The sequence below is a fragment of the Lotus japonicus genome, chromosome 4, assembly GCF_012489685.1.
Source record: "Lotus japonicus ecotype B-129 chromosome 4, LjGifu_v1.2".
In the NCBI taxonomy this organism is placed as follows: domain Eukaryota; kingdom Viridiplantae; phylum Streptophyta; class Magnoliopsida; order Fabales; family Fabaceae; genus Lotus; species Lotus japonicus.
The window spans coordinates 63,130,953-63,157,292 of NC_080044.1; the positions used below are offsets into that span (position 1 = coordinate 63,130,953).

Consider the following 26,340-nt stretch of genomic DNA (forward strand, 5'->3'; position numbering starts at 1 on the left):
GTGTAAACTTAAAGAATTAAGCACAAACAAAAATCCAAAACAGTAATTTGGATCCTTTCCTTGAGAATACCATTATTCACCCAGCATTGCTATCTTCGATATTCCTCAGGATTCACCGATTCACCGACTGACCCCTCTGAATTTCTCTGTAATTTCCAGGTACCTTGTTTCAAATCAATTTTTCAATTGACCCTTTTCATTCTCAGTTTTCCGTTCCATCCATGAAGTGTTGAAATTGAATTTTAAGCTTGAAATTGTGCTAGGGTTTCTAAATTTCGAAGCTTGCTTGATCAAAAAGTACCCATTATTGGTTCATCAATGAAAGGGGAAGTGCAACTCCAACCTCCTCCGATTATGCAAAACCCTAGTGATTCCGACCCTTTACTCCTTGACCATGATGAGGATGAGTCCCCTTTGAGCTCTGCTGAGATTAAGGATGAGGAGGATGTTGAGGCTGGTTCACTCCCTTGTTGTCGAATTTGCCTCGAAAGCGATTCCGACCCAGGTGAAAATTCTTACCAAAGTTTGCAAATTTATGCTGTATTTACTCTTTTCTGATCGGAGTTTGATGTGAGTGTTAACTTCTGAATTGTGGGTATTTCTTTGTAGAAAGAGTTCTTATCTTAAGTCTTAACCCTGTATGCAAAATTTTATTTCCTTGAATGATCAAATAAGGACTTACTTAGGTAGAGTTTGATTTTGAACCATATGTTTTGGAGAATGCAGTGTGTGTGTGTCCTTAAGATATGAATCAGTGGATTGATGCCGGCACTAAATTGGTGACGTTTCGATCAAATACTGTGGTTTTTGTTCCTCCCTAGCATTATGTGGCTTTGATTGTTCCATACAATTGAAAACTAATGTCTCGAATCGATGTGTTTTGCTTTGTTTCTGAATTAGAAGCTTGTATGTGGGTACTGCTTGTTGTGCTAACTTTAGCTAACAATGGAGGCTGAAATTGTACAATTTAGCTCTTCTTATATGTTATAATTTGATAGCGTAGAGGTTGAATACATTTCCATTTTAATTGTTGTTAGTTTGTGAAAATCAATAATGTGATTAGAGTAAAGCAAAATATCTTCTGCATTTACCAATAAGTCCTAAAAAATAGAATGATGATGAAGTTTTTCTTTTCCTCACTTAGATTATGGCATATCATTTAACATGAGTCGAGACATCAGAGAAATATTGTTGATGCTACAATGCATCAGATAAATGCGAATGATGTTAGCAAACAAAATTATGGGTCTCATTATTTAGGTAACACTAGTTTCACTAAACCAAATTGTTGTTTGATTTTGTAGAAGATGAATTGATATCTCCATGCATGTGCAAAGGGACCCAGCAGTTCGTCCATCGTTCATGTCTTGATCACTGGCGCTCAGTTAAGGTATATACTTTGACACTGGTTTTGGTGTGTAATTTTAACTGCTAGTCTTGATTGGTTGAGAGATCAAATGATAATGACGTAAACTTTTTATTTTGTGCTTCTTAGGAAGGATTTGCCTTCTCACACTGTACCACCTGCAAGGCCCAATTTCATCTTAGAGTTGAATCGTATGAGGACAACTCTTGGCGTAAAATAAAGTTCAGACTTTTTGTGGCAAGGGATGTTTTCCTTGTTTTTGTTGCTGTACAAACTGTATGTATTATTAACTTTCTACTCTTTGTTTCATATTGAATGAGTATTTTTGCATTACTTTTATTAGTTCAGTTTCAATTCTTGTACATGTGCTATAGAAGCTCTTCTTTTAATCCTATCTGTCATCATGGTGAAATGTTAGTTTTTGTAAGAGCTCTTCTTTCAGAAAGAGGATGGTGCTTATCTTGAGGGATTGCTAAACTGAACTTCCATAGCAGTATATTGACATCATAGTATCTATAGATATTGAAGAACAAAATGTTCATCTTTATGGGCTTAGGAATGGTTAGATTAGAAGAGCTGGTTGTGTGGTATGGAGACACCAATTGACATAAGATGAGAGAAGTTATTAGGGCTCAAATTATTAGTAAGTTGTCTGAGGTGATGAAATACAGAATTGCATAGCTAATAAGAATATATTTATATATATACCGTGGTATTTTTATTTCTTACCACTGTACTGGTAATTTTATGCCTCCTGAAAGAATTTATTTTCATTGGCACTCTTAAGCTTTGCTTTTCTTTTTATTTGAAAAAATGTTTTAAATTTGATTCCAGGATTGAACTGTATTTGTTTGGCATATATTGTCATATTTTGTAATATTTGTTTACGAGTTATCTAAACTGTTCTTTTGTTTGGGACGGGGGTTACACGAGAAGTATCTTATTTGGAAGTATGTATTTATTTGACAGGTGATTGCTGCTATTGGTGGCTTTGCCTACATCATGGACAAAGATGGGACCTTCAGAAACTCATTTGATGATGGTTGGGATAGGATACTGTCAAAGCATCCTATACCATTTTATTATTGTATAGGTAAACTATTATGGCTACTCAATTTATTTGCTTTTAACCAATGGTTGAAATTCCTCTGCTTTATCCTTTTCATTTTTACTGAAACTAGGGAGCCATATTTCATCATATTATCTTGAGATATTTGTAACCTGCTTTTATTATTTGCCACCTTAATATTTAATTGTTAGCCCAAAGAACATTGCAAAGAGATTATTGTCCATCATGTGCCTAGTAGTGTCTGGATCCTCTCGTGTTACATTATAGTCACATTGGGGAGAAAAAGACACATGCACAAACAAAATTGTGATTTGAATAAAACCATAAAAGTCAGTAACATTAGAGGCTAAATCTATTTGGGGAATATTCATTAATATGAAAAAAAATATAATTTCATAAGTTTCATTGCTCTTGGGGAGGGAGAAAAGTGGAAGCGCATTATGCTGAAAAGTTAATTTTAACACGAGTTACTCACTAATCCCTTGGTGGTTGTATTTGTTTGAAAGCTCTTGCTTTTGCTTTCTCTTCATCTCTTTCTCTCTGATGGTTACCAGGAGTGCTGGCCTTCTTTGTACTGATTGGATTTTTTGGTCTCATACTGCACTGCTCCTCACTCAATTCCAATGATCCCAGAATGGCTGGCTGTCAGAACTGTTGTTATGGATGGGGCATCCTGGATTGCTTTCCTGCATCAGTGGAAGCGTGCTTCGCTCTCGTGGTTGTTTTTGTTGTCATCTTTGCAATTCTTGGTATAGCTTACGGTTTTCTTGCAACCACCATGGCCATTCAAAGAATTTGGCAGAGGCACTACCATATCCTCACCAAGAGGGAGCTTACAAAGGTAATAAATATCCTAGCACTATGTTGATTTTCCTTCTTGTTATATCTTTTACTATAATGATTTTCGTATTTGATATACTATGTAATAAATATCCTTGTACTCTGTCTGTATCTGACACACTGATTTTACTTTGCTTGTTATTAATACTTTCAGGAGTACATAGTGGAGGATCTTGGAGGATGTTATTCCCCACCAAAGTTAGACCCTGAACATGAAGCTCGCTTGAAAATGCTTAAGCTTTTGTGATTCACTGAACACTTATCTGTAAAAATGTGATTTTCAATGATTTACATATCAAGTTGTTGCTCTAGTCGATAATTACCATCTCTTATGTTTAACAACCTTGTTTGAGCTTGGAAATCGTCTACATCATGTTTTTTATTTAATCTGGATCCTTACCAGATTCTTTTTTCTTTTTAAATGAAAATCCTTACCAGATTCTGTATACTGCCAATTTTACTATTGGAAAAAATTGAGACAAATATAAAGCAGTTATTTGTCCATGCACTGGACTCCATTTCATTAATTGCTTGTGATTTCTGATGAGGCATCTACCAATACTTTTATAAGGACAAGTAAAAAACGTGGGTATCCTCAACCCTGATTTTGATGAAGAAAACCTGCATTGACCGGATTTAGAAACCTGAAGCTGAAGAGATGGGGGCGGGGATGATGAGGGTGCTAATATCCGCCCGATGTAATAATTATATTATTTGAATTATTTAACTCATATTTTGCTAAAAATAATGACTTAATTATCAATAATTTGAATTAAAAGGTGTTATCCGCATAATTTATTTAGAAAACTATATATTAATATGTCTTGGGTTTAATGAGGGTTTTCCTGATTGGGATGAAGTTGTGTATTATAAGTTTGTCCTCACCTTCATAACCTGCGATGTGAACCACTATAACCATATTCTCCTTTATTTCCAGTAATTGGTTGGTGTCGTTTTACCAACCTCCACAGCTCGAATATACCTCTCACATTAACACCAAAGTCTTACTATTTGTTTTTCCCATTGAATGAATGAAAGTAAGATGATCAGTTTCAAGCATGCTACCTAAAGTGAATCCAACTCTCCATAAAAAATATATGGTGATATAACTCAAAAGAAAATTTGGAATTCTGTTCTAAACAACAACCTTTTGAACATCTCTTATTGAGAAAGATGAAATTGTATTCAGTAAAAGAGGAAAAATGAAAAAACGTGTTTACATCACTCTCTCATTAGAGATTAAATACTAAGCTAAGCTAGAGTAACAAACTAACAGACTCTGTAACTAACTACCAAACTTACTAACTGACTCTAACCAATTGTAACTGATTCAGTTACTCTAGTAACAAACTAACAAACTAAGCTAAGTGTTAACATCAGTATTACTATCCTGTATTACCCCCCCGCAAGCTGGACTATGTATATTAAGCAGTCCCAGCTTGGTTACAAATGATGGAAACAAGGTAGGAGGTAGTGGTTTCGTGAAAATGTCGGCCAGCTGATTGTGAGTTGAAATTGGCAAGAGATGAACAAGACCAGCCAGCAATTTGTCACGAACAACATGACAATCTAGCTCGATGTGCTTCGTCCGCTCGTGAAAGGTTGGATTCTGGGCAATATGAATGGCGGATTGGTTGTCGCAGAATAAGGAAACTGGTAGAGGGACATCGAGCTGGAGGAACCGGAATAAATAAGTGAGCCACTGAATCTCACATACAGTAGCAGCAAGCGCGCGGTACTCTGCCTCAGAGGAAGAGCGCGACACAGTCGTTTGTTTCTTAGTTCTCCACGAAATGAGGGAAGAACCAAGAAAGATGGAATAGCCAGTAATGGAGCGGCGAGTGTCGGGGCAACCAGCCCAGTCAGAATCACTGTAAGCTTGAAGCTTCAAGGAAGATGTAGCAGAGAAAAAAAGACCTTGTCCCGGTGCAGCCTTCACATAACGAAGAACGCGTTGAGCTGCCTGCTGGTGGAGATCAGTAGGAGAAGCAAGATATTGGCTCAATTGTTGAACAGCATAATTCAAATCAGGCCTCGTGGTGGTGAGGTAGAGAAGTCTGCCAACCAAGCGACGATAACCAGTGGCATCAGCGAGCGGAGTGCCCTCATGCTGAGAAAGATGAAGATTAGAATCCATTGGAGTTTTGGCAGCTTTACAACCAAGTAACCCAGCATCAGTGAGGAGCTCCAAAGCATACTTGCGCTGTGTAAGACAAATTCCTTTGGCTGAACGAGCGACCTCTAATCCCAGGAAAAATTTGAGATCACCCAAGTCTTTTATGCGAAATTGTTGATGAAGAAAAGACTTAACAGCTTGAATTTCAGCCAAGCTATTGCCAGTGAGAAGAACATCATCAACATACAAAAGCAAGGCAGTGAATGATGTTTCAGTCCGCTTGAGGAGCAAAGTATGGTCATGAGGACATTGCTGATACCCAAGAGACTTAAGAGCAGCGACCAAGGTGTTATACCACTGCCTGCTTGCTTGCTTCAGTCCATAAAGGGACTTTTGCAAATGACATACTTGATTAGGCCGGGAAGAAGATACGCCGGGAGGTAATTGCATGTATATTTCTTCATCAAGAGAGCCATGGAGAAAAGCATTATCAACATCAAGCTGGTGAAGAAACCAATGCTGAGAAGCTACAAGTGCAAGAAGCAACCGTAGTGTAGTCATTTTAGCAACCGGAGAGAAGGTGTCAATATAATCCAATCCTTCAATTTGAGTGTAGCCTTTGGCTACAAGTCTCGCTTTGTAGCGGTCAATAGTACCATCCTGTTTGTGCTTGATCCGGTATACCCATTTGCAGCCAATTGGCTTCTTGGAAGGAGGCAAGTCAACAATCTTCCAAGTGTTGTTACGGTTGAGAGCAGCTAATTCTTGGTCCATGGCCTGCTGCCATTCCTTGTGTTTAGCAGCCTGAGCATATGTCTTGGGCTCAACTATGGATGAAATGTTAGCGGTAAAAGCAAAATGGGTAGGAGACAAAGAGGTATAAGAGACAACTGAAGATAAAGGGTAAGTGATACCTGAGGATTCAGCCCGAGAAGAAGAATGTGCTGCAGCTATGGAAGGTGGAACAATCAATTGATAGTCACTGAGATGGTGAGGCACACGACGAGAACGAGTGGAATGCCTCAAAACAGGTGGAGGAACTGGCAAGTTCTCAGGAAAGTGTGTTGTAGGTGAAGGAGGGGTCCCCAGTGGAGGAGGGGAAAAATCAATGTCTTCAGTACCCATAGAGGTAGGCAAGGATGGTGATGTAGAAGAGATATCAAGATTATGAGTAATTGACTGAAAAGGAAATTCTAATTCATGAAATACAACATGCCTTGACAACAGAACCTCCCTAGTCTTAAGATAAAACAACAAATAACCCTTTGTGCCATTTTTGTAACCAAGAAATACACAACGTCATGCTCGTGGATCAAGTTTTGTACGATTTCTCAAAAGCGTAGAAGCATAACACAGGGAACCAAAGGTCTTGAGAAAGCTGAAATCAGGGGTTTTATTATGCAACAATTCATATGGGGTTTTGTTACCAAGTATAGGTGTTGGTAACCTATTGATAAGAAAGGTAGCATGAGCTACAGCATGGGACCAGAAAACCTTAGGCAAATTGGCTTGAAAAAGTAGTGATCTGGTAACATTAAGTAAATGTTGATGTTTTCTCTCAACAACAGAATTTTGTTGAGGAGTTTCAACACAAACTCGTTGGTGCAAAATTCCTTTGGAAGAGTAAAATTTGGTAAGGAAAAATTCTGGTCCATTATCAGACTTGATCACTTTCACAGTACTACCAAATTGGTTTTCAATCATGGCACAAAATTGAGGTATAAGTTGTTGAACATCAGACTTATTGGAAAGCAAAAATAACCATGTAAAGCGAGAATAATCATCAACTATAGTAAGGAAAAACCGATGACCATGCATTGAAGAAACAGAGGATGGACCCCAAATGTCAACATGAATCAATTCAAACACTTTATTGGACCTAGTGTCACTAACAGGAAAAGATAATTTCCTTTGCTTTGCAAGGTGACAAATATCACAAATGTGATCCTTATTACATTGAATGAAAGGGAATTGTTTACCCAAAAGACTAAGCCTATCAAAAGAAGGATGTCCTAAACGATAGTGCCATAAGCTTGGAGTGGTTGTCGCTGAGAAACAAGTTGAAACCTTAGGTGAGGAGGTCAAGTGAGGAGTAGACAGGGTTGGGGTTGCAAGGTAGTAGAGACCATCCACTTCCTTAGCCGCACCAATCATCTTCAAGGCACTGGTATCCTGTATCAAGCAAAATTTTGGAAGAAAAGTAAGCCTACAGCCAAGGGTGTTCACAAGTTTAGTGACTGATATCAAATTGAAATGAAAAGCTGGAAGATAAAGAGCATCAACCAGATAAAAGGAGTCTGTAAATGCAATGGTACCAGAAAAATGTGCAACAAGAGAATTGCCATTAGGCAAATTCACAAGGACAGGTTTAATTCTTTTGTAAGAAACAAAAACTGCTAAACTACAGCAAATATGATCGGTAGCTCCAGTATCTATAATCCATTGAACAGGTTTGAGTTTACCATTCTTAGCTGGAACCTTGACAGAGTTGTGCTGAGCAACAACAACGGTCTTGGTTGTGGGAGCGAAATTGACCTTGGCAGTGCGTTGTGGCTCTTGATCCTGTGTAGGTAACAGAGATAGAAAGGTGTTGTATTGTGCTTCTGTAAGACTGAATCTGGAATGATCTCCATGATCAGAACAAGTGTCTTCATCTTCAGTGTTCTGCCCAGAATCTGCACCCATAGTCATATTATCATGCTTCTGTGGACCCTGGGATTTTCCATTGCCATTCTTGGACTTGAAATTTTGTGGATATCCATGCTTCTTGTAGCATACATCCACAGTGTGACCTGATCGTCCACAATAGGAACAGATCCTGCGAGGTTGATTACGATAGCCACTGGAATGAGAACTAGCCTCACCACGAGAAAAGTGATTGTTGCTGCTGCCAGAAGAACTTCCAGAACTGTAGTTGCTGCATTTTCCTCCAGTATTGTGATGCTTCTGAGAATCTGATGCTCCATTTGCACTTGCCATGAGAGCCTTAGGAACATGCTCTACTGCAAACTGCCTTTCTTGCTGTGCCGCCAATTGAAAGACACGATTGATACTTGGTAGAGGATCCATAAGCATGATTTGTGACCTAACTCCAGAGAATTGCTCACTCAAGCCACGAAGAAAACGAATCACATAATCGGAATTTCGATCCTCTTTGATCTTGACCAAAGCATCACAAGTGCAAGAAGGTAAAGGTTTCAGAACATCTAATTCATCAATCAGAATTTTCATGGCAGTAAAATACTTTGTTACCGATAAATCTCCTTGCTTAAGACTGTAGATTTCTTCTTGGAGCTCCGAAATCCGGAAGAGATCTGCTTGGGAGAATCGTTCCTTCAATTCCTTCCAAACATCGATAGCCTTTTCACGCCACAAGATTGATTGAGCAATCTCAGCGTTCATCGAGCGAATGAGCCAGCCAAGAACCATAGTGTTGCAGCATTGCCAGGAATGATAAATTGCATGATCTTCCGCTGGTTCAGGAAGAGAACCGTCCACAAAACCAAGCTTGTTCTTGGTCAACAAGCTCATCTTCATCGATCTGGACCAACTATGATAATTGTTCTCTGACAATGGTGGAGAAACGAGAATCATCGACGGATTCTCATTAGGATGAACATACAGAGGGCAAGAAGTGACTTGCACATCTTCAAGAGAATAAGGGTAAGGTGCTGCCATGGTGAAGAAACAAGATCAATCGCAGAAGAAAAAAGAATCATGCAGATCGAACCAGAAACGAGATCTGAAGCAAGAAAGAGGGATCGACGATGAATCGACCGCTGAATCGAAGACGAAATCTGAGGCAGAACCAACAAATTGAAGATGAATCGATCGAGAGAAACGAAGACCGAAGATGGATCGATCGAGAGAAACGAAGATCGAAGATGAATCGTGGTTGAATTCCTGTGAAGAAACGGAATTTCTGTGAAGAAACGGAATGAATCAGAGTTATGCAAGAGAGCTCTGATACCATATTGAGAAAGATGAAATTGTATTCAGTAAAAGAGGAAAAATGAAAAAACGTGTTTACATCACTCTCTCATTAGAGATTAAATACTAAGCTAAGCTAGAGTAACAAACTAACAGACTTTGTAACTAACTACCAAACTTACTAACTGACTCTAACCAATTGTAACTGATTCAGTTACTCTAGTAACAAACTAACAAACTAAGCTAAGTGTTAACATCAGTATTACTATCCTGTATTATCTCTCCTGTATTATCTCTCGCATTAGAGAGGAAAAAAGGCCTCAGTCTTTGAACAATCTTATAGGGATTTGCAAACCTCCATGGCCCCTTAAACAAAGCATGATTATAATCCTCCTGATTAGAGAAATGTGCCAGTAAATAGTCTTGAGGCATATCAATAATCTGAAGACTCCCTTTAACCGTAAGAAACTTATCAAGTCTTAGCTTCAATCAGAAGTATATTAACTTCAAACCCCAAATGTTTAACAACCAATGTCTACTTCTATGGCTTGCACCAAATTTCAGATTCCTCTTTGGAGACTTGATATCCGGAGTTCCGGACAAGGATCCAAAACTCTATTAGCGTCATCATTTTTTTCAATCTCCTTATACCATCTATTCTCCAGTAGGTCATCATCATCTTCAAAGACATCTCATGTTATTCTTTTGACAGCACAGTGGCTTTGATGTGCACCTCATCCTCTCGATGACCATCAATATTTAGGGCTCGTTTGGCACGCCGTATTAGGCATGATAGTATAAGCTTATACAATACATTATGAGTTTATCCATTGTTTGGTGATGACATTGTATTGTATAAGCTTATCCATCAAAGTCCCCTTATACGTTAAAATGACGTATTATTTAATCCATCATGTGAGTGATGGATAAGGCATGATAAGGTTGTGATGTATAAGTCACCATCACCACCACCCTCTATTGCTGTCAACTTACACCATCATTGGCACCACCACCGCCACCACCCGATCACCGTCGCCGCCACCACCACCACCGCCGCCGCCACCCAATCACCGTCACCGCCACCACCACCACCACCGCCACCACCCGATCACCGTCGCCGCCACCACCACCACCACCATTGCCTCCACCCTCCACCGTCGCCGCCACCCGATCACCGTGGCCGCCACCACCACCACCATTGCATCCACCCGATCACCGTCGCCGCCACCACCACCACCACCGCCACCACCCGATCACCGTCACCGCCACCACCACCACCACCGCCACCACCCGATCACCGTCGCCGCCACCACCACCATTGCCTCCACCCTCCACCGTCGCCGCCACCTTACTAAGCCGCCACCGCCTTACCACCACCACCACACTCTATCGTCGCCAACACCACAACCACCATCGCTGCCACCATCCGATCACCACCACCGCCACCACCGATGTTGCCGCCACCGCCACCACCACCGCCGCCGCCACCGACACCACAACCACCACCCTATCGCCACCACCACCATAATCGTCGTCACCACTCTATTGCCACCACCGACACCACAACCACCACCCTATCGCCACCACCACCACCATTGCCTCCACCACCGCCTTACCACCACCACCACCACCCTATCATCGCCACCACCACAACCACCATCGCTGCCACCACCACCTCCAACCTATCTCCACTATCACCACCACCGCCACCAACACCAACCTACCACCATTGCCACCACCACCACCAACCTACCACTACTTCCATCACCACCGCCACCACCGTTATAATCACCTCCATATTTGATTTTTATTATATACCATTATTCAATACTTCATTAAACATAAAATTGCATTAATTTAAACGATATGGTAAACTATACAGAGTATGTCCAAACGCTGGATAGTATAAAAAAGTTATCAGGGCTTATACTATCAGGCCTAATACTATCAGGTCTTATACTATCAGGCCTTATACTATACGTCGCACCAAACGGGCCCTTATTGTCTTCCCTTTTTTCGTACTACATAGCTGCAAATCCTCTTTCTGAGAAGACGACTCAAAATCCTAGTAGCCATCATTCAAATTTGAAGCAAATATGTTGTACCACATTTAACCAAGCAATCAACACAACAATTAGATGTAAATGATTTTGGTAGAGTAACCCCAGCATAAGTTAGTACTCCCTCTGTTTCTATTTATAAGTCACAAATAACTAATTCTCTTAAATTAAGAAAAATAGTTAGTAATAATAAATTTGTAAAGGAAATGATTAGCTTTCCTAGACTACCCTTATTTACTTTCCTATGATTTTCTCTCTCCAAGTTAATATTTAAAAAGTTCATAATCTCTTTCATATTAAATATGAGGGTGAATTTGGAAAAAATTATTTAATGCTTCCTAGATATTAGAAAGTGACTTATATTTAGGAACAATTTTTTTTGTGACTTATATTAAGGAACGGAGGGAGTATTTATTAGATATAAGTATATATAACTAATTACAAGTTCAAAACAATATCAAAATAAATTTAATACTATCAGTTGGGTTTGGGGTGGGTTATTAGAATTCTTTGTAAGCTTCCTTGAAGATATCCTCTTGGCTTTTCAAAATTGGTACTCTTTTTCCTTGTTAGGTTTTCCCAATGGGGTTTTATCCTAGCAAGGTTTTAATGAGGCTTGTTTTGTTAAGTCTATTTTCTTGAAAGTATTAGGTGGGGTAGTTCCGTCACTTTAGGATCTTTGTTTTGTACTTGTTAGTTCTTAGTCTGTATATTTTCTCTTCTGTATTGGGTTGAAGTACCCCTTGTACTTCTATTCATTATAATTCTTATTGCCTGTAAAAAAAAATCTCAAAGTTTAATTTGAGTATGACTTATGTTTTGTTCACATTCTTTACATTTACAATAAGAGAGAAAGTCATGAACCTAAGTGAGAGAAATAAAAATATATAATGACTGTTATTATATGTAAAGAAGAGATTAGAGAGAGATGAAGAAAAAATGGGTGGAAATGAGATAGAAAAGAATGTGGAGTGTAGTTGAATCAAAACTTTGAGTATCCAAAATGATTATGCAGAATTCATGTCATTGCAGAATTCGTCATGGACATACTTCTTTTTAGTTTTTAACCCCTTGTTCCCTCCAACGATCAATGATAAGTGCTGTCATTTGCTGTGAACAAACTCAATGTTCTTCTATAAGTTCTATTCGACAAAGCACATTCCTTCACTGTAGCTGTCTTCCTCCTTGACAGAAAAGAGGTGGCCCACGAGAAGGTGAAAAAAATTTCATTTTGCATTAATTAACCAGTGGGATTTACAATTGAGAGCAGAAAAGACCGAGGTAAAAAAATAGCAATAATGAGTGTTATGTGCATGGAGGGAATGGATCCTCTCGAGTAACGTTACCAAGAGAGATTTCATCCATTTAAAACCTATAAAAGAACTAAAAAATCTTTGTAATGGGAAAGATCTCTCTCAAGTGATTGTCACGCGAGAGGATCCATTCCCTTAAGGAAGTACCCCATTCGGAGAATTGGACTCTTGCACCCCAACACTGACAAAAACAAGATGATCCCCATCTCTAATCACTTCAATGTCATCAATTTCAGCACCATCTTTGTTTACAACCTTAGCAGGGAAGATACCAAATTTCTTGGCTCCAATCTCAAGCAGCTCTTTAAAGCTTCCAGGTAGCAACACAAGCTTCCCAGCAACCTCATCCTTTTCAGGGCAACTTACTGTTACTCTAGTTTGGCTCACTCTACTACTCTTCACACTATTATGCCTTGTATAGCTAGTCACGTCAAGAGGGAATTGCAGGTCATTTTCCCCTTTGTGTGCAGCTGACATGATCCCAAAGAGTGAGTTATGGATGTTATTGCTCTTTCGCCTTGGACGGCTCTGGTTCCAACTGCCGTCTGTTCGATGAAATGAGCCCTCATTTGGTGAAGGCATTGTTGGCTCACTTGTGAATCTACCAAGGAACCTGATCTTATTACTCTGCCCCTCAGGTATAGCACCAAAAGACTGAGACTTTGGCTCCACACTGGAGTCAAAAATGGCTTTAATCTCTTGATGTCCCTGCTGATCTGCTAGCTCTCTTGGGGTCCAACCATACTTATCTGGCTTGTCCACGTTCGCCCCGCAATCCAAAAGGAACTTGACAATCTCAGCATTGTCTTCTGAGACTGCAACATGCAAAGCTGTGGTCCCATTGTTGGTGCTCGGGAGTGTGATGTCTCCTCCGTAACGCAGTATGTCTTTGAGCAAGTTGAGATTGTTCTGTTCTGCTGCAGTGCATGCATATTGACCCACATCACCGCAGCGCAAGGTTGCACCATTTTGTAATAACCGCTTAGCCACTGATTCATGTCCACCAACTATGGCCTCCCACAGTGGCACATTTCCTTCCGAATCTGCAGTTAGATTAAGTGCAAAGGATCATTGCCATTTCTATTTTTCATTTGACAGAAAGAAAGTAATGAGTTGAAGCAAATTCTTGATTTTTATCTTATGTTCTTGTAGCCAGCTCTTTTTGTAAAGTAAAAACCAAAAAGTAATATACTTAAAATTAAATTAATGATGGATATTACTTTATTTACTTACTTCAGAGGTAATATAATTTACAATCATGTTTTTATTCACACTCAAATCTCACTCACATCCAGAGAGAGAAAGGAAGAAAATAGAGAGAAATGAGAGATAATACATGATGTGAGAGGAAAAGAAGAGATATATGAAGAAAAACGTGTGGAAATGGAATGAACAAAAATAAGTGTGAATGAATCAAAACTCTTAATTTTAAGAGTTGCATGCATTTGGCAAGTGCTCTTAACAATAAATGCAGATAAGGTCCATAAGTCAACGCAAAATTGTTTAACAAAGTCAACAATAATGTAGTATTGAATATAGAATGGGCTGTGCAAGATAAGGTCGGCATTGGTAAGAGGAGAAATGCTAGTTCTTTAAGTATTTGCTATTATTAAGTGAAATGAAGAGAACCATGTGCCCACAAACACACTCAAAATAATTATATTCTAAAAATATGTCTTTAGCCAAAATAGGCATGGGCAAGTCTGGATTATGTAACCACATGGGCCCTATCTTGATATTGTAACATGTCAACATACAACTAGTAAGTTGCTGACTGAGACTTGTCATTAAGATGGAGACAGAACCATATTATTAAGATATAAATAACATAGTTGACCCAGAAAAAAGATATAAATAACATCATTTTTTATTATCTCTTTGAAACTATTTTTTATTTCTTCTTCATTCAAAGGGTCTTGCTAAGGGCCACTGTTAAAGTCAAAATGACAATGATGAACAAAACACAATGAGGAAAGTCAATGTAAGGATCAATAATTTAGAAGTGATTAATACTACTAGTAAGTGTAACCCTTGTCGTTAATTCATTAGATTTGGAAGCATACAATTCATTTTTTTTTTCTTCTTCGACTAAAGAAGATAGGATCATAATTCGTTGTCATTGTCTATTTAAAGAACCATTTATTCTAAGTCTTGAGCACTGCACTAACGTCCTATTCTGGCAGACTTCAAAATAATTGACAACAATTCAAATGCTTACTAATTAATTTGTAATTATGCCTAAGCAATAATTTTCAAGCCTAAAAATCTTGATCTTCCACACCACAGTTCTTCACATTGGTTACTCTGTATATATACTCGTTTATAAACTTATAATTTACTTAACCAAAAGAATTTCATGAAGTAAAAGAAGAAAAGCATGAATAAACATCATGAAGAATTAATTGAATTGCTTTTACTCAAAAACTAGCTAAGAGGCAAGAAATATCTACCTCTAATATTAGGATCTGCCCCAGAATCTAACAGATGCAGAACACAGTTCTCTTTTCCTTTGGATGCTGCTAAATGCTGATTTTGCAAGGACAAGAGATTAGAAAAAATAAAAAAAAAATTAACCGAAGAAGATCAAAGGCAGAATTATTCACCCACCAAAGCTGTTTTCCCATTGTTGTCAGATTCATTTGGATCCAGACCTCGTTTTAGCAATTGATCTATCAACAAATCATCTCCTATCTCTGCTGCGAAGCATAGACTTACCGGTAGCGGTAGGTCCATCCTACCACGAGCTAACATGTTCTCAATTTCCACCAAGACTCCCTCCATTATTGGATCCTTGAGCTCTTTAAAATGCTGCCCACCATAATAATCCACATACAAAAATCACAAAGTGCTTGATTGAATGTGCTTTTAAATATATAAGGGATGTATCTAGTGAGAAATGATTTCTAAGGTCAGAATGAGAGAAATGAATATTGATCATATACATAGATGGTCAAGATTAAAAGTTATTCAAAGTTATAGTGGTCATGAATCACTCCTCTCACTTTCACATAAAAATTGAACCACTTAACCAAATTTTGTATGCTTGTGAACAAGGATTTTTTATAACATGGTGAAGTTGCTCAATACCGATAACACTACACATATATTACATCTAAACCAGAAAAATATAGCTTACTTTTCAAAGATCTATAAAAAAAATCACATACAGTTCCCTAGATTCCCACCATTGTGGGCCTTGAGAGGGTAATATCACTACTGTTTCAACCAAATGAGCACATGACCAACAGGTGAGGAGTCAGGAGCTTTGGGCTATGTTTAGATATATCTAATCATGGATTAAATATAATGGAGCAGAATAATACATCACTATTTTGATGTTTTATGATGAAATAGAGACAGGTGTATGTTCATTGTTTGAGAAGTGAACTACATGTCAAGAGACAAGAGTATAGTTTTAGTATTACTAAAGTGGGGTCTCAGTTCATACCCCAAAATTAAAAGGGGAGAAAAATGGAGGGATTACATAGAGAGGAACGGCATACATCCCATCTCATATTCCATTTCATTTCATCTTATTTTAAATAATACAATAGTTGGCAACTAATGTTTTTCTATTCTATTTGATTTTATTTCTTTTCATCAAGTCAAACATAACCTAAAATATTGCAAGGCTTAGTATATCTATTCATCTAATCTTGTAATAAAGAACCAAGACAGAGAAATATATATCCATTGTCAACATACAATTAATGAATGGTTATGATGTTATCCAGACCTGAAGGAGATTATTCATGATAATGGCTCCGTCCCCAATATTGGCCTGAATAATATTCAAGAATGTAGTGCGGTTCAACCTCAGCAGCTGGCTTAAACGCTTAGTTCGAACAGTGAAATGCTGTGGCTTATAGCAAAGAACACCAATCTCACCACAAATATCTCCAGTTTTTGCCTCTCCAACAACCTGGAATCAGTTTGTAACATTCAGATTGAGTTTCATATTATGCATTCCAGCACTTATTCTTAGCATGTACTAATAAATAAACTTACCTGTTCAAGTCCATTTTTAAGAACTAGGAGGTCCTGTAAAATAATTATAGCATTAGAAACCACACTGTAAGAATGTTTCAGAGGAAGGAAGATATCTTGTTTTATTACAATCACATGAGTTAGTTGGATTCTTACCACTGCACCAGTGACTAGTATATAAAAATCAGTGGGGGCTTCATTTTGCAAAATTACATCTTCTTTGGGAGGAAAGTACTCAGCTTTCATCTCTGACACCTTTTGTAGTTGAATCAAACAAAATACAAGCCGTCAATGCCAGTTGAAGATTAAATAAATATGTAATTGTCAATTACAAGCTGAGACCAAAATTTGCAATTACCAATTGAAAGAGCAAGTCGTGTGAAACTCCATTAAACAAGTAGACCTTATCAATCAGTGAATAGAAAAGATGATGAGAAATGCTTGATCTAATGGCTTTAGGAAGAGAATCAAGTGTCTCTTGCTGCTGCAACCCTTCTGAGTCTGTTCTGTACTTCAAACACAAGTGAGCAAGCATTTGTTCTTGCAGACGCGGCGGCAATTGGTTCCTTTGAGCAAAACTAGAGGCAGCTTGTATGGTATCCCTCTGAGAATTTAATTAAAAAGCATTTAAGTCTCACAACCTCATGAACTAGAAATCACTAACTCAATTAACCTCATACTTACAAATTTTCTGGTTCGACTTGTGCCATGGACAACTAAGTTGGTCATATTACCAATCAGATATGCTGTTAATCCAAGATTGAAGAGCATGTAAAAGATGTCAAATATCATCTCCCTTTCATTCACTGGGTGCAAATCTCCATAACCTACTGTTGTTAAAGTAGTAATAGACCAGTAAATAGACGTCACATATCTTGTCCACAAGCTTTGCTCAAGGAAATTTTCCATAGTTTCCCCAATCCATGTCCTTTTGGGGTCATGATAACGTGCAGCAATAAGATAATAAAAGCATGCAGCACAATGAACAGCAAAGAGGGTAACCTACATAAATCATTCAAAGAATCAGTCAATATATACCAATTGGCACAAATCCATCCTCCTTTTTTTAGTGTTACAACTTACAAATATATAAAATTCAAAAACTTACACATATGAGCTTAGCACACCGAACCCAGAAATAGTTAAATTTTCTGTCCTTCTCAAGCCTGCTCTCAAAAACATAATATTTACTGTTATAAGCTACCTAACAAAGAAACAAAATATGTGTATGATTTCAGTATATAGCTCTGAATCTTACCTTGAAAACAAAGCACTAACTCTTCGAAGACGCCAGAGCCGAAGCATGTTGAATAGGCCATAACTTTGGATAGGAGAAGACGATAACTTTGAAACAAGCTCCGAAGGAATGATAGAGACAACATCCAAGGCGAACCAAGTACGAACATATCTCCAAGCAATCTGTTTCGGGTTATCAACGAACAAATAGGTAGTTTTGTCGACATAAGCTACAAAGAAGGTGAGAAATATATCCAGAAAGAAGATTCCATTGACAATATTATCCGTAACAGAAAGCGGTGGTTGAGGTTTCTTAAGGAATCCAAATTCAAAGGGAGATACCCAAGCAGTGTAAACAACCAGAATAACAAGGAAAGTTTCCCATATCCTGCAAAAGCCAATAACTTTTGATTACTCAAACAAAGAACCACTGAAAATTCCAAATGCAACACTTATTTGTTAAAAACTGAGAAAAGAAAGTTTCTCACGAAACTCAAGTTCCAGGGACAGAGCCAATAACACAACAGGTACATAGAATTAACCCGTGTCAACATTAAGTGGAATGAAATCAAATTCAAACTCTTCCATTTATACTAAGTGGAATGAAATCTGAAATCAAATTCAAACTCTTCCATTACTACTAAGTGGAATGAAATCTGAAATCAAATTCAACCTCTTCCATTACTATTAGGTGAAATGAAATCAAATTCAAACTCTTTCATTACTATTAAGTGGAATGAAATCAAATTCAATTCAAACTCTTCCATAACATGCATAGCTATTATTACCCACAACCACAAAAGTCAAACTTTATAGCTTGAGTGGTGACATGTGAATGTTCCCTTGAAAACTCTAATCAAACAAATAAAATAAAATAAAAAAAGATCCCCATTGAAGAACATGTTCACAAAGACAAAGTGATGAAGCCTGTAATTAAAAAAATCATGAAATGTGAAAGAGAGTGAAAGTGAATGAATTTCAACTTTTTAGTAATCAGCAAGGAAGGACTCTATGTTGTTCATTTTGGTTTATGGAATGGAAAGATACTAAAAAACAGAGAAATTCATCAAAAGAGCCAAATAATAGCATTTAGCCAAAGAAAAAGAACAAAAAGTAGGGAACAAGGAAGGGTCACAAGAATGAAGAATCTAATAAAATAATAGCACTAAATCAAAAAAGCAGAAAAGAAAAAAGAACTAAAAAGTGTTCAACAAACAACCAAACAAGCTTAAAGAAAAAGTGATTGAAGAAGCTCTTGTTCTTGTTCTTGTTGTTCTCTGACATGCAAAGAAGATTGAAATACCTGTAATGGCGGTCATAGGGTGACACAATGAAAGGCCGAAGCTTAATCCGGCGGTTACTTCTAGCGCCGAGAGAAGGCAGAATCCCGGTGGAGAGACTGTAGTGGCTGCCGTCTCTTGACAGCTCAAGCTCTTCCTCGCCGCACATCATCATCGCCGGCATCACCATGTTTCTGTTCTGTGTGTTATCAGTAGAGGGTTTTAGGCGGCATGAATGAATGGAAGTTGTGGCGGTTCTAAATTGATACAATGTGTGAACACCGTGTTTCTGTGTGTGAGAGAAAGAGAGTGATTGCGAAACCAAGACACCATGACCCATGACGTTTATATATATACACGGATACATCACCTTCAAGACAGACGAATGCGCAGTTACCTTTTTACTAGTTGCAGATTCTGTCCTTTTTTTCTTGGGAGAACCTAAACATGTACCATTTTTAGATGGTGTAATTTTACACCACCTACTTTAACTGGATATAGCAGGTCGACAAATTATTTTTTTTAAGAAAAAATATCATTAAAAATTTATCATGTATTAAATTTTTTTAAAAAAAGATGTGTTAATCTGTTATAGCAAGTTAAAAAAAGTGATCTAACATTATACTACTTTAAAAGTGGTCCACGTTAGGGTTCACATTTTTTCTTTCTCTATCAACTCTACCTTACTCTACCTTGTTGCTTCTAGGTAGCACTGGAAATAGGTTAAATAAAGAAATTACTTTACCCACGTGTAAATAGATTTGTCTTGTTCTATTCTACTACACTATTTGTAATGAAAATGAATTTATATTTATATTAACAAAATTTATTTAAATAAGTTGATATATTAGGTTTATCAGACTTTTTGATTGGGATGAGCTTAATCTTTTTGATTAAATAAACTTTTAGATAAAATTAATTTATTTAATTTGGATGCGGCTTATTCATTGTAGCTATTCAATATGTGTCGCTTAAAGTGTCTAAATGTGACTGTTTGAGAAAAGTAGAAAACAAAAAAGAAGTCTGATGATGCAGTTGTTCGTGTTAGGAAGAGATCGACCCCTACTAGAATACGTCAGATGTTAGAGATTATAGGTAGAATGAAGTAAGAAATTTGGTCGGTGTTGTTGCTAAAATTTGGTCGGTGCTGTTGCTGACTGTCGTTCCTTTATGAGTCTCTTTTTTATTTCGTTTCGCTCTCTTTTGTACGTCATACTAGTAATAGCATAGCTAACTTCCTTACTAAGAATGCGAGTTCTTTCCTCAATTCCGCTTGAGTGGAAGAAGTTCGCCAAGCGGTCGTGTAGTTGGCGAACGTTGACGTAGTGGAGGCCTATTTCTAATTAATTCTATTTGAGGTTCCTTTTATAAACAAAGAAATTTATAGGATTTTAATTACATAAGAAATCAAAATTATGTCAGATAAAAGATCTAGGATGGGGCCTTAAAATTTAATTTTTAACACAATGAACATTGTTTAAGGAGTAATGTTTAATACACACCTCTCTTTTGAGGTGGAGAGGTGGAATGGTGAGAGAGATAGGAAAAAAAAGAAAAAGTAAGAGAGAGAAAATATGAGATGTGATAGATGATAAGAGGAGAGAGATAAAAATAAAAAGAGGTGAAAATGGAGTGTTTAAAAAATGAGGTGTGTATATATCATTACTCTTGTTTAAGAACTCATTATTTAATACAATTTTAGACTGTAATACCCCTATTTATTTTTATTTGTCATTTATTCTTTCACAATTGTTCACCATCAAATGTGAACCCACACACACTCTAATTTCATATTGATACTACCCAGGCATATTGAACTAGTGGATATTAGAGTTTTTTTTTTTTTATAAGGAATGGATCATATATATGAAAAATTAATTTATATCATCTTGGATGACTAAATTGATATAAATGAATAATTTGAAGGCCTTTCAAAATTCAACTTACATCCTATTAGTAATTTTCACTATATAGTAAATATTTCATTAATAAAATGACAATTAATTTATGATTGTTTGAGAATAAAGAATGTAATATGAATCTTAGATAAGTGGGATTACAATATATATTGTCATAAAAGATATAATAAATTAAAAATTAAGTTTTTCCCACTTATAAAACTTATTATCCATTGTTAAAAGATTCATCTTTACAATAAAACAAAATCCATACAAGACATATATTTGCAATATGGGAGATAGGGAAGCCCATGACTGAGGAGCAATACACTAAGAGATATCGACGTCACATCTTAATCCAAAACCTTAAGGCATTAGGATTATGAGTCACATCTTTTATAAAGTCTTCTCCTCACCCAAACTTAACCAGTGTGAGACTCCAACTCCGCACTTGAATTCTCAGCAATCTCCCCCCAAGTGCGAGTCACCTCCACATTATCATGGCCCCCCTCCTCGGAAACATATCCACCCTTGTACCGCTGTTCGCTACTAACGGAACCCGCCGTCTAGCCACACTGCTAGGAAGACTTTCGGCACAAGGGCCGTTACCATGGTCTCACGAACCATCGGCTCGATGCCACTTGTTTGGGAGACAGGGGAGTCAATGGGTCGAAGAGCAAGACACTAAGAGATATCGACGCCACATCTTAACCCATTCTCTTAGTGTCTAATGGGTTAAGATGTGGCGTCGATATCTCTTAGTATCTTGCTCCTCGACCCATGGACTCCTCTGTCTCCCCAACAACAACTTAATTAATTACATACAATTTTAGTCTTACATGCTAAACAAATATTACTTTCAAATAATTATACACGCCCACAATATATGTATATGAATAAACATAGTCATGCTAATCCGATGACGTGCAAGACGGTATAGAGATGCCCTTCAAAACGCAAATACTTATACTACAAAATAAAGGGAAAAAAATCTAAAAGTAAATAAAAATTAAAAACTAAAAACAAATATTAAAGAATTGGAAAGAAAGATTGAATAGAAGATGTACCAAAAAAAACAGATTGAATAGAAGATGTGTGGGGGTACGTCTCATTTATATAGGTTGCCAGCATTAACCTATAAAAGATTCATTTTACAGTTGGTTTACACTGTTGGTAAGTTAATCAATGGTACTGATAAACAGTTAATAGAGTTACTGACGGTCGTGTCCGTAGGAAAGGGGGCGAGTTTGTCAACTCGAGGGGTGTGACTTGTGAACTGATCGACAGTTACTGTCATAATTGTCACAACTTTTGGTAAGTTTTATCTGAACAAGTTTATCATGGTCCTCTAAAAACTTGTACATGGTTGCACATCTGCTTTTTGACCTGCAATAGAAAGTTTAGCAGGTAATTTATATTTTATAAAAATAAAAATATTTAATATATTATGATATAATTAGGAAAATAATTATTGATCATCATCTTCCACAATTCCTCAGGTCCTCTCTCCTCCTGCAGATTTATTTTCTGAGATACCAAACAAACATGTTCTTCCTCCTCAGATCCATAATCTTCCCAGCATCCACTATTATACAAATGGATAAAAGAAGCATAAAACCACTTAATCTTCCCAGCAGCCACGTTATACAAATTGAATCTGGATCTGGAACACACCGAGCCAACCCACCCTAAAACCACCAACAAACCCAGAAAATTCCAAAACCCGCAAACCCAAACCACCAGATCTGAGGAGAAATCGCGGTGGAGAGTGGTGAGGGAAGAGGAGAAATCGCGGTTGAAGTCGATTTGAGAAGAGAAGAGATGACTGAGGTGTGGATTGAGAAGAGATGAGATGAGATGATTGTCGTGTAGATTGGGAAGAGAGGCGGCGGCTGGATTGGGCAGAGGTGTTAGGGTCTTTTTGGAGAAGAAGAGAGGGGAAGAGGATGAGAAAAGTAAGGCTTTACAGATCTGTTGTTTTGGTTGCTGTTGGTACTGGGTTTGTTGTTTGGTAGATTCAAGCTTTCTATGGATTCTATGAAGGAGAAAGGTTTGTGGGGAAGATGAAGAGAGAATGGGTAGTGAAGGAAAATTGTGGGTGTTTAGTGTAATTTTGCTTTCTGGGTTTTCTTTTCTTTTCTTTTCTGGGTTTGATAAGTAATGATGATGGTTTGGTTTTCAATTTTAACAAGCCAAAGGAACAGAAAAATGAATTGAATTGATAAGGAATAATTATCAGAGGTTCCCTTCCCTGAACCGCTCTTTGTCTCCGCTGGTGCTTCAAAGTCGTACGGACGGATATTCCGCTGAATCGATACCTCGTTTGATTTCTGGAACAGCATCTTTGAATTTCAGATTAGATATGACTTCCTTTAATTTTGTCCTCTGAATTCTTGTTTTTCTTCTCAAACTCCCCATATGGGTTTTCTTTTCTTTTTTCCTCTGTGTCGTGTGTTGCACCTGAATTTTTTTCTTTGGGTTGAGGAAGAACAAAGCATGATGATTGGCTTTGCAGAGATGGTGGGATGGGTTTTGGGGTTTGGATATTGATAGAGTTTGGATCTGGTGTTGAAGAGAGAAGAGATGAAGAAGGGAGAGATAAGAGGAAAAGATTAAGGATAAATTATTACCTTAATTATTTACCACATGGGTTAATCTTAAATGAACCCTAATCATTCTCTAACTATTTATTTAATAATTGTATAATATATTAACTATTTTAATTTTTAAAAATATAAAAAATACAAAAAACCTGAAGTGGCAGGTTAAAAGGTAGAAGTGTAACTTTACACAAGTTTTTAGAGGACCATAATAAATTTTTCCGTTTTTTCTTTCTTAATTGTTTTTGCCACCGACCGAGAGTGGAGATCGTCAGTAATTTTTCCCATCAAATGTTCTCGCCACCTAGGATAAATTATGATACTCTTAGAATTTATGTTAAACCTAACGTGCCAAAAAGTTAGCTTAAATGTGGAAATTAATTGATAAAGGATTGTTGTCTATTTTTTTTTATAAGCATGTCTAGTCAATATATAACCTTAACAATTAGAGAGAATTGAAGGAATTAATCGCAAAAAAGCATGAAATTTCTATTTGTCAAGTAATTATAATATACCATATGCATTTATACATATTTTATGATACATCAGTAAGGATTATAATTCTTATTTCAAAAAAAAAGTAAGGATTATAATTCTAGTTCCTCTCTAGCTACTTTATAGGCTTACCTATGAAATTTAGAGAAAGGCGATCAACAAACCACCTATAAGAGTTGATACTTGATATATGCTTTCTTCAACAACTGAAACTTTCACAGCAACTTCTTGGCCATTCTGTGCTCGAGCTTCATGAACTGTTGCAAGAGAATCACTTGTTATTAAGATTGGAGTAAACTCAGGAAATATATGCAAATCAGAAGGCAAAACTGACCCACCCGGCCGGGACAGTGATATTTCATTGGAAACACCGCAACCATAACTAACAAAACTAATTTGACAAAAATGAAGCATTTCTCAAGAGGGAATGAAACAAATAATAAATACATTATTTGGTGTGTCTCCTATCACATCCTTGCTCGTATGAAGAAACTGGACATTTAGTTAGCGTAAGTTTCTTATTGTTTTAACACGCATAATCTTGACTCTAGTGGAACTAAGTACTATACGCCAGTCAACAAATAAACAAACAACTCAGCATTGCCTATTTTGGCGCTCAACAAGAAAAGTCAGTGCTCTACTTATCCTTTTTCTCATAAAATACAGCAGAGAAGAGGAAACCAAAGCATATACAACTGCCCCAAGGTGCTTTGTTTAATTTTATTCATGATCATGCAATATATGGCCACACATCATATAATATTTTCTTTAATATTTACTTCAATTAAAATAAATTCTACAAGAGAAATAGCAGGGAGTGAATGAGTTAAATGATGATCTGGTAATAAAATTCTTGTATATATGTTAATATAATTCTTACTAACAAGACTAAATTCATAGGTACAAAAGTGTGCCCTTGATAGCCTCATACTAGCTAGTATATACATAACTGTCAAAAAAAACTACCGGCTGTGAGAATACCTTATATAATAATAATACTGAAGTGTTGCCTTGCTTTCTTTTATTTTACACAAATATAGTAGGCTTTTTAGGTTCCCAACTGTTTATGCACTACTATCAAAGGAGGCAAGAGTAATTCGATCCTAAAGCGTTAAAAATATAGTACGTCTTGTGTGCCTATGCCAATTTACATGTGTTTGAGATGAATGTGTTATCATTCTGTTGTTGTTTTGTGATGTTGTAGCATGCTTTAATTTGTTGATTATATTGCTTGCTAAAGTTTCTGAGCAATTTCTCTTAGTTAATATGTTGTTTAATCGAGTTTTTAGCTTGAATTCATCATGAATTTGCTTGCTGATTTTTCTATCGAAAATTTGCAATTGTTGGGACTTTTTTGTCGTGGTTTTTGAGCAAGTTTCATGAAGGTAATGCTTGCTGGATTTTTTCGATAAATTATTGGTTATCACATATTGTTGGGGGCTAATTTTGAGCATATAGTTGCACTATATATAAAATAATATTTTTGAATTTTTGATATGTTGTTTGTTGTTAATAATATTTTTGAATTGTTGATATGTTTTTATATCTTGAGTTCGCTGATAATATTTTTGAATGATGTCGTTATTTTATCTATCAATATGAATTTAAGTTTGAATGGTATGCTCTTGTTGTGTGAATTGTATTTGTTTGAGTTAATCCTTTTTGTTTGCTACTTGTTGTTTAGGCGTCGAACGCCATTTTAGACTATGGAGAATCACTCGGTGATTGACCGTAGAATTGACGAGAAGCTTGAGGCGGTGAAGATGCAGATTTATGACTTTATCTTTGATGTGGTGGCTACGAAGAAACCTTAATTCTATTATCTCATTATCTACTATTTTGAATTTTAGTTTTCTTTGGTTTTTATTGAAGCATATGGGTCCAAGATAAATATTTTGAATTTATATTGTATTATTTTATCTTGGTATTTATTCTATCATAATTAAAGATAAGTCGTATTTTGAAATTTAAAATTGAAATTGTTTTCTCAAGCGATGCGACAAATAAAATTTTCTAATCTTGGTGAGAAGTTCTTGGGTTGTTCTGGCTAAGGAAAATTTTAGTACTTAAGTTGTCCATGGTGACACACCTCGTTTTCCTGGTGACTAAGGAAAGCTTTGGTGAAGATGGGTTGCTTTCGAAAAACCCTA

At 36.9% G+C, this 26,340-nt stretch overlaps 2 protein-coding genes and 1 long non-coding RNA gene across 4 annotated transcripts; 1 reads left to right on the top strand and 2 right to left on the bottom strand.

Annotated features, from left to right (window-relative positions):
- On the top strand, positions 1-3,723 carry LOC130714921 (uncharacterized). Its single transcript, XM_057564901.1, has 7 exons — positions 1-159; positions 264-505; positions 1,305-1,390; positions 1,496-1,642; positions 2,336-2,459; positions 2,990-3,276; positions 3,430-3,723. The coding sequence occupies exons 2-7, from the start codon at positions 319-321 to the stop codon at positions 3,520-3,522; spliced, it is 924 nt and encodes a 307-aa protein (XP_057420884.1). The 5' UTR covers positions 1-159; positions 264-318; the 3' UTR covers positions 3,523-3,723.
- An 8,873-nt stretch (positions 3,724-12,596) lies between these two features.
- Positions 12,597-19,552, bottom strand: LOC130711052 (potassium channel AKT1). Its single transcript, XM_057560491.1, has 11 exons — positions 19,221-19,552; positions 17,940-18,305; positions 17,790-17,847; positions 17,366-17,683; positions 17,040-17,285; positions 16,838-16,936; positions 16,703-16,735; positions 16,431-16,616; positions 15,302-15,502; positions 15,145-15,220; positions 12,597-13,737 (listed from the first exon to the last, which is right to left on the bottom strand). The coding sequence occupies exons 1-11, from the start codon at positions 19,535-19,537 to the stop codon at positions 12,830-12,832; spliced, it is 2,808 nt and encodes a 935-aa protein (XP_057416474.1). The 5' UTR covers positions 19,538-19,552; the 3' UTR covers positions 12,597-12,829.
- Positions 19,553-21,844: 2,292 nt separating this feature from the next.
- Positions 21,845-24,871, bottom strand: LOC130716232 (uncharacterized). Of its 2 annotated transcripts, none has more exons than XR_009011895.1 (3): positions 24,529-24,871; positions 24,323-24,447; positions 21,845-22,481 (listed from the first exon to the last, which is right to left on the bottom strand). It is a non-coding gene; the product is annotated as an uncharacterized LOC130716232 (long non-coding RNA). The 2 variants fall into 2 exon arrangements; XR_009011896.1 differs by having other exon boundaries at positions 24,525-24,871.
- Positions 24,872-26,340: the final 1,469 nt, after the last annotated feature.

Bases quoted from the DNA above. Each gene is read 5' to 3' on its own strand.
- LOC130714921 (XM_057564901.1), top strand. From the start codon at position 319: ATGAAAGGGGAAGTGCAACTCCAACCTCCTCCGATTATGCAAAACCCT. The intron at 506-1,304 runs GTGAAAATTCTT...TTGATTTTGTAG, and splicing joins CGAAAGCGATTCCGACCCAG to AAGATGAATTGATATCTCCA. The intron at 2,460-2,989 runs GTAAACTATTAT...GATGGTTACCAG, and splicing joins ACCATTTTATTATTGTATAG to GAGTGCTGGCCTTCTTTGTA.
- LOC130711052 (XM_057560491.1), bottom strand. From the start codon at position 19,537: ATGGGTCATGGTGTCTTGGTTTCGCAATCACTCTCTTTCTCTCACACA. The intron at 17,684-17,789 runs GTAAGTTTTTGA...TGATTTATGTAG, and splicing joins GGTGTGCTAAGCTCATATGT to GTTACCCTCTTTGCTGTTCA. The intron at 16,617-16,702 runs GTAAGTTTATTT...AACTGATTCCAG, and splicing joins TTAAAAATGGACTTGAACAG to GTTGTTGGAGAGGCAAAAAC.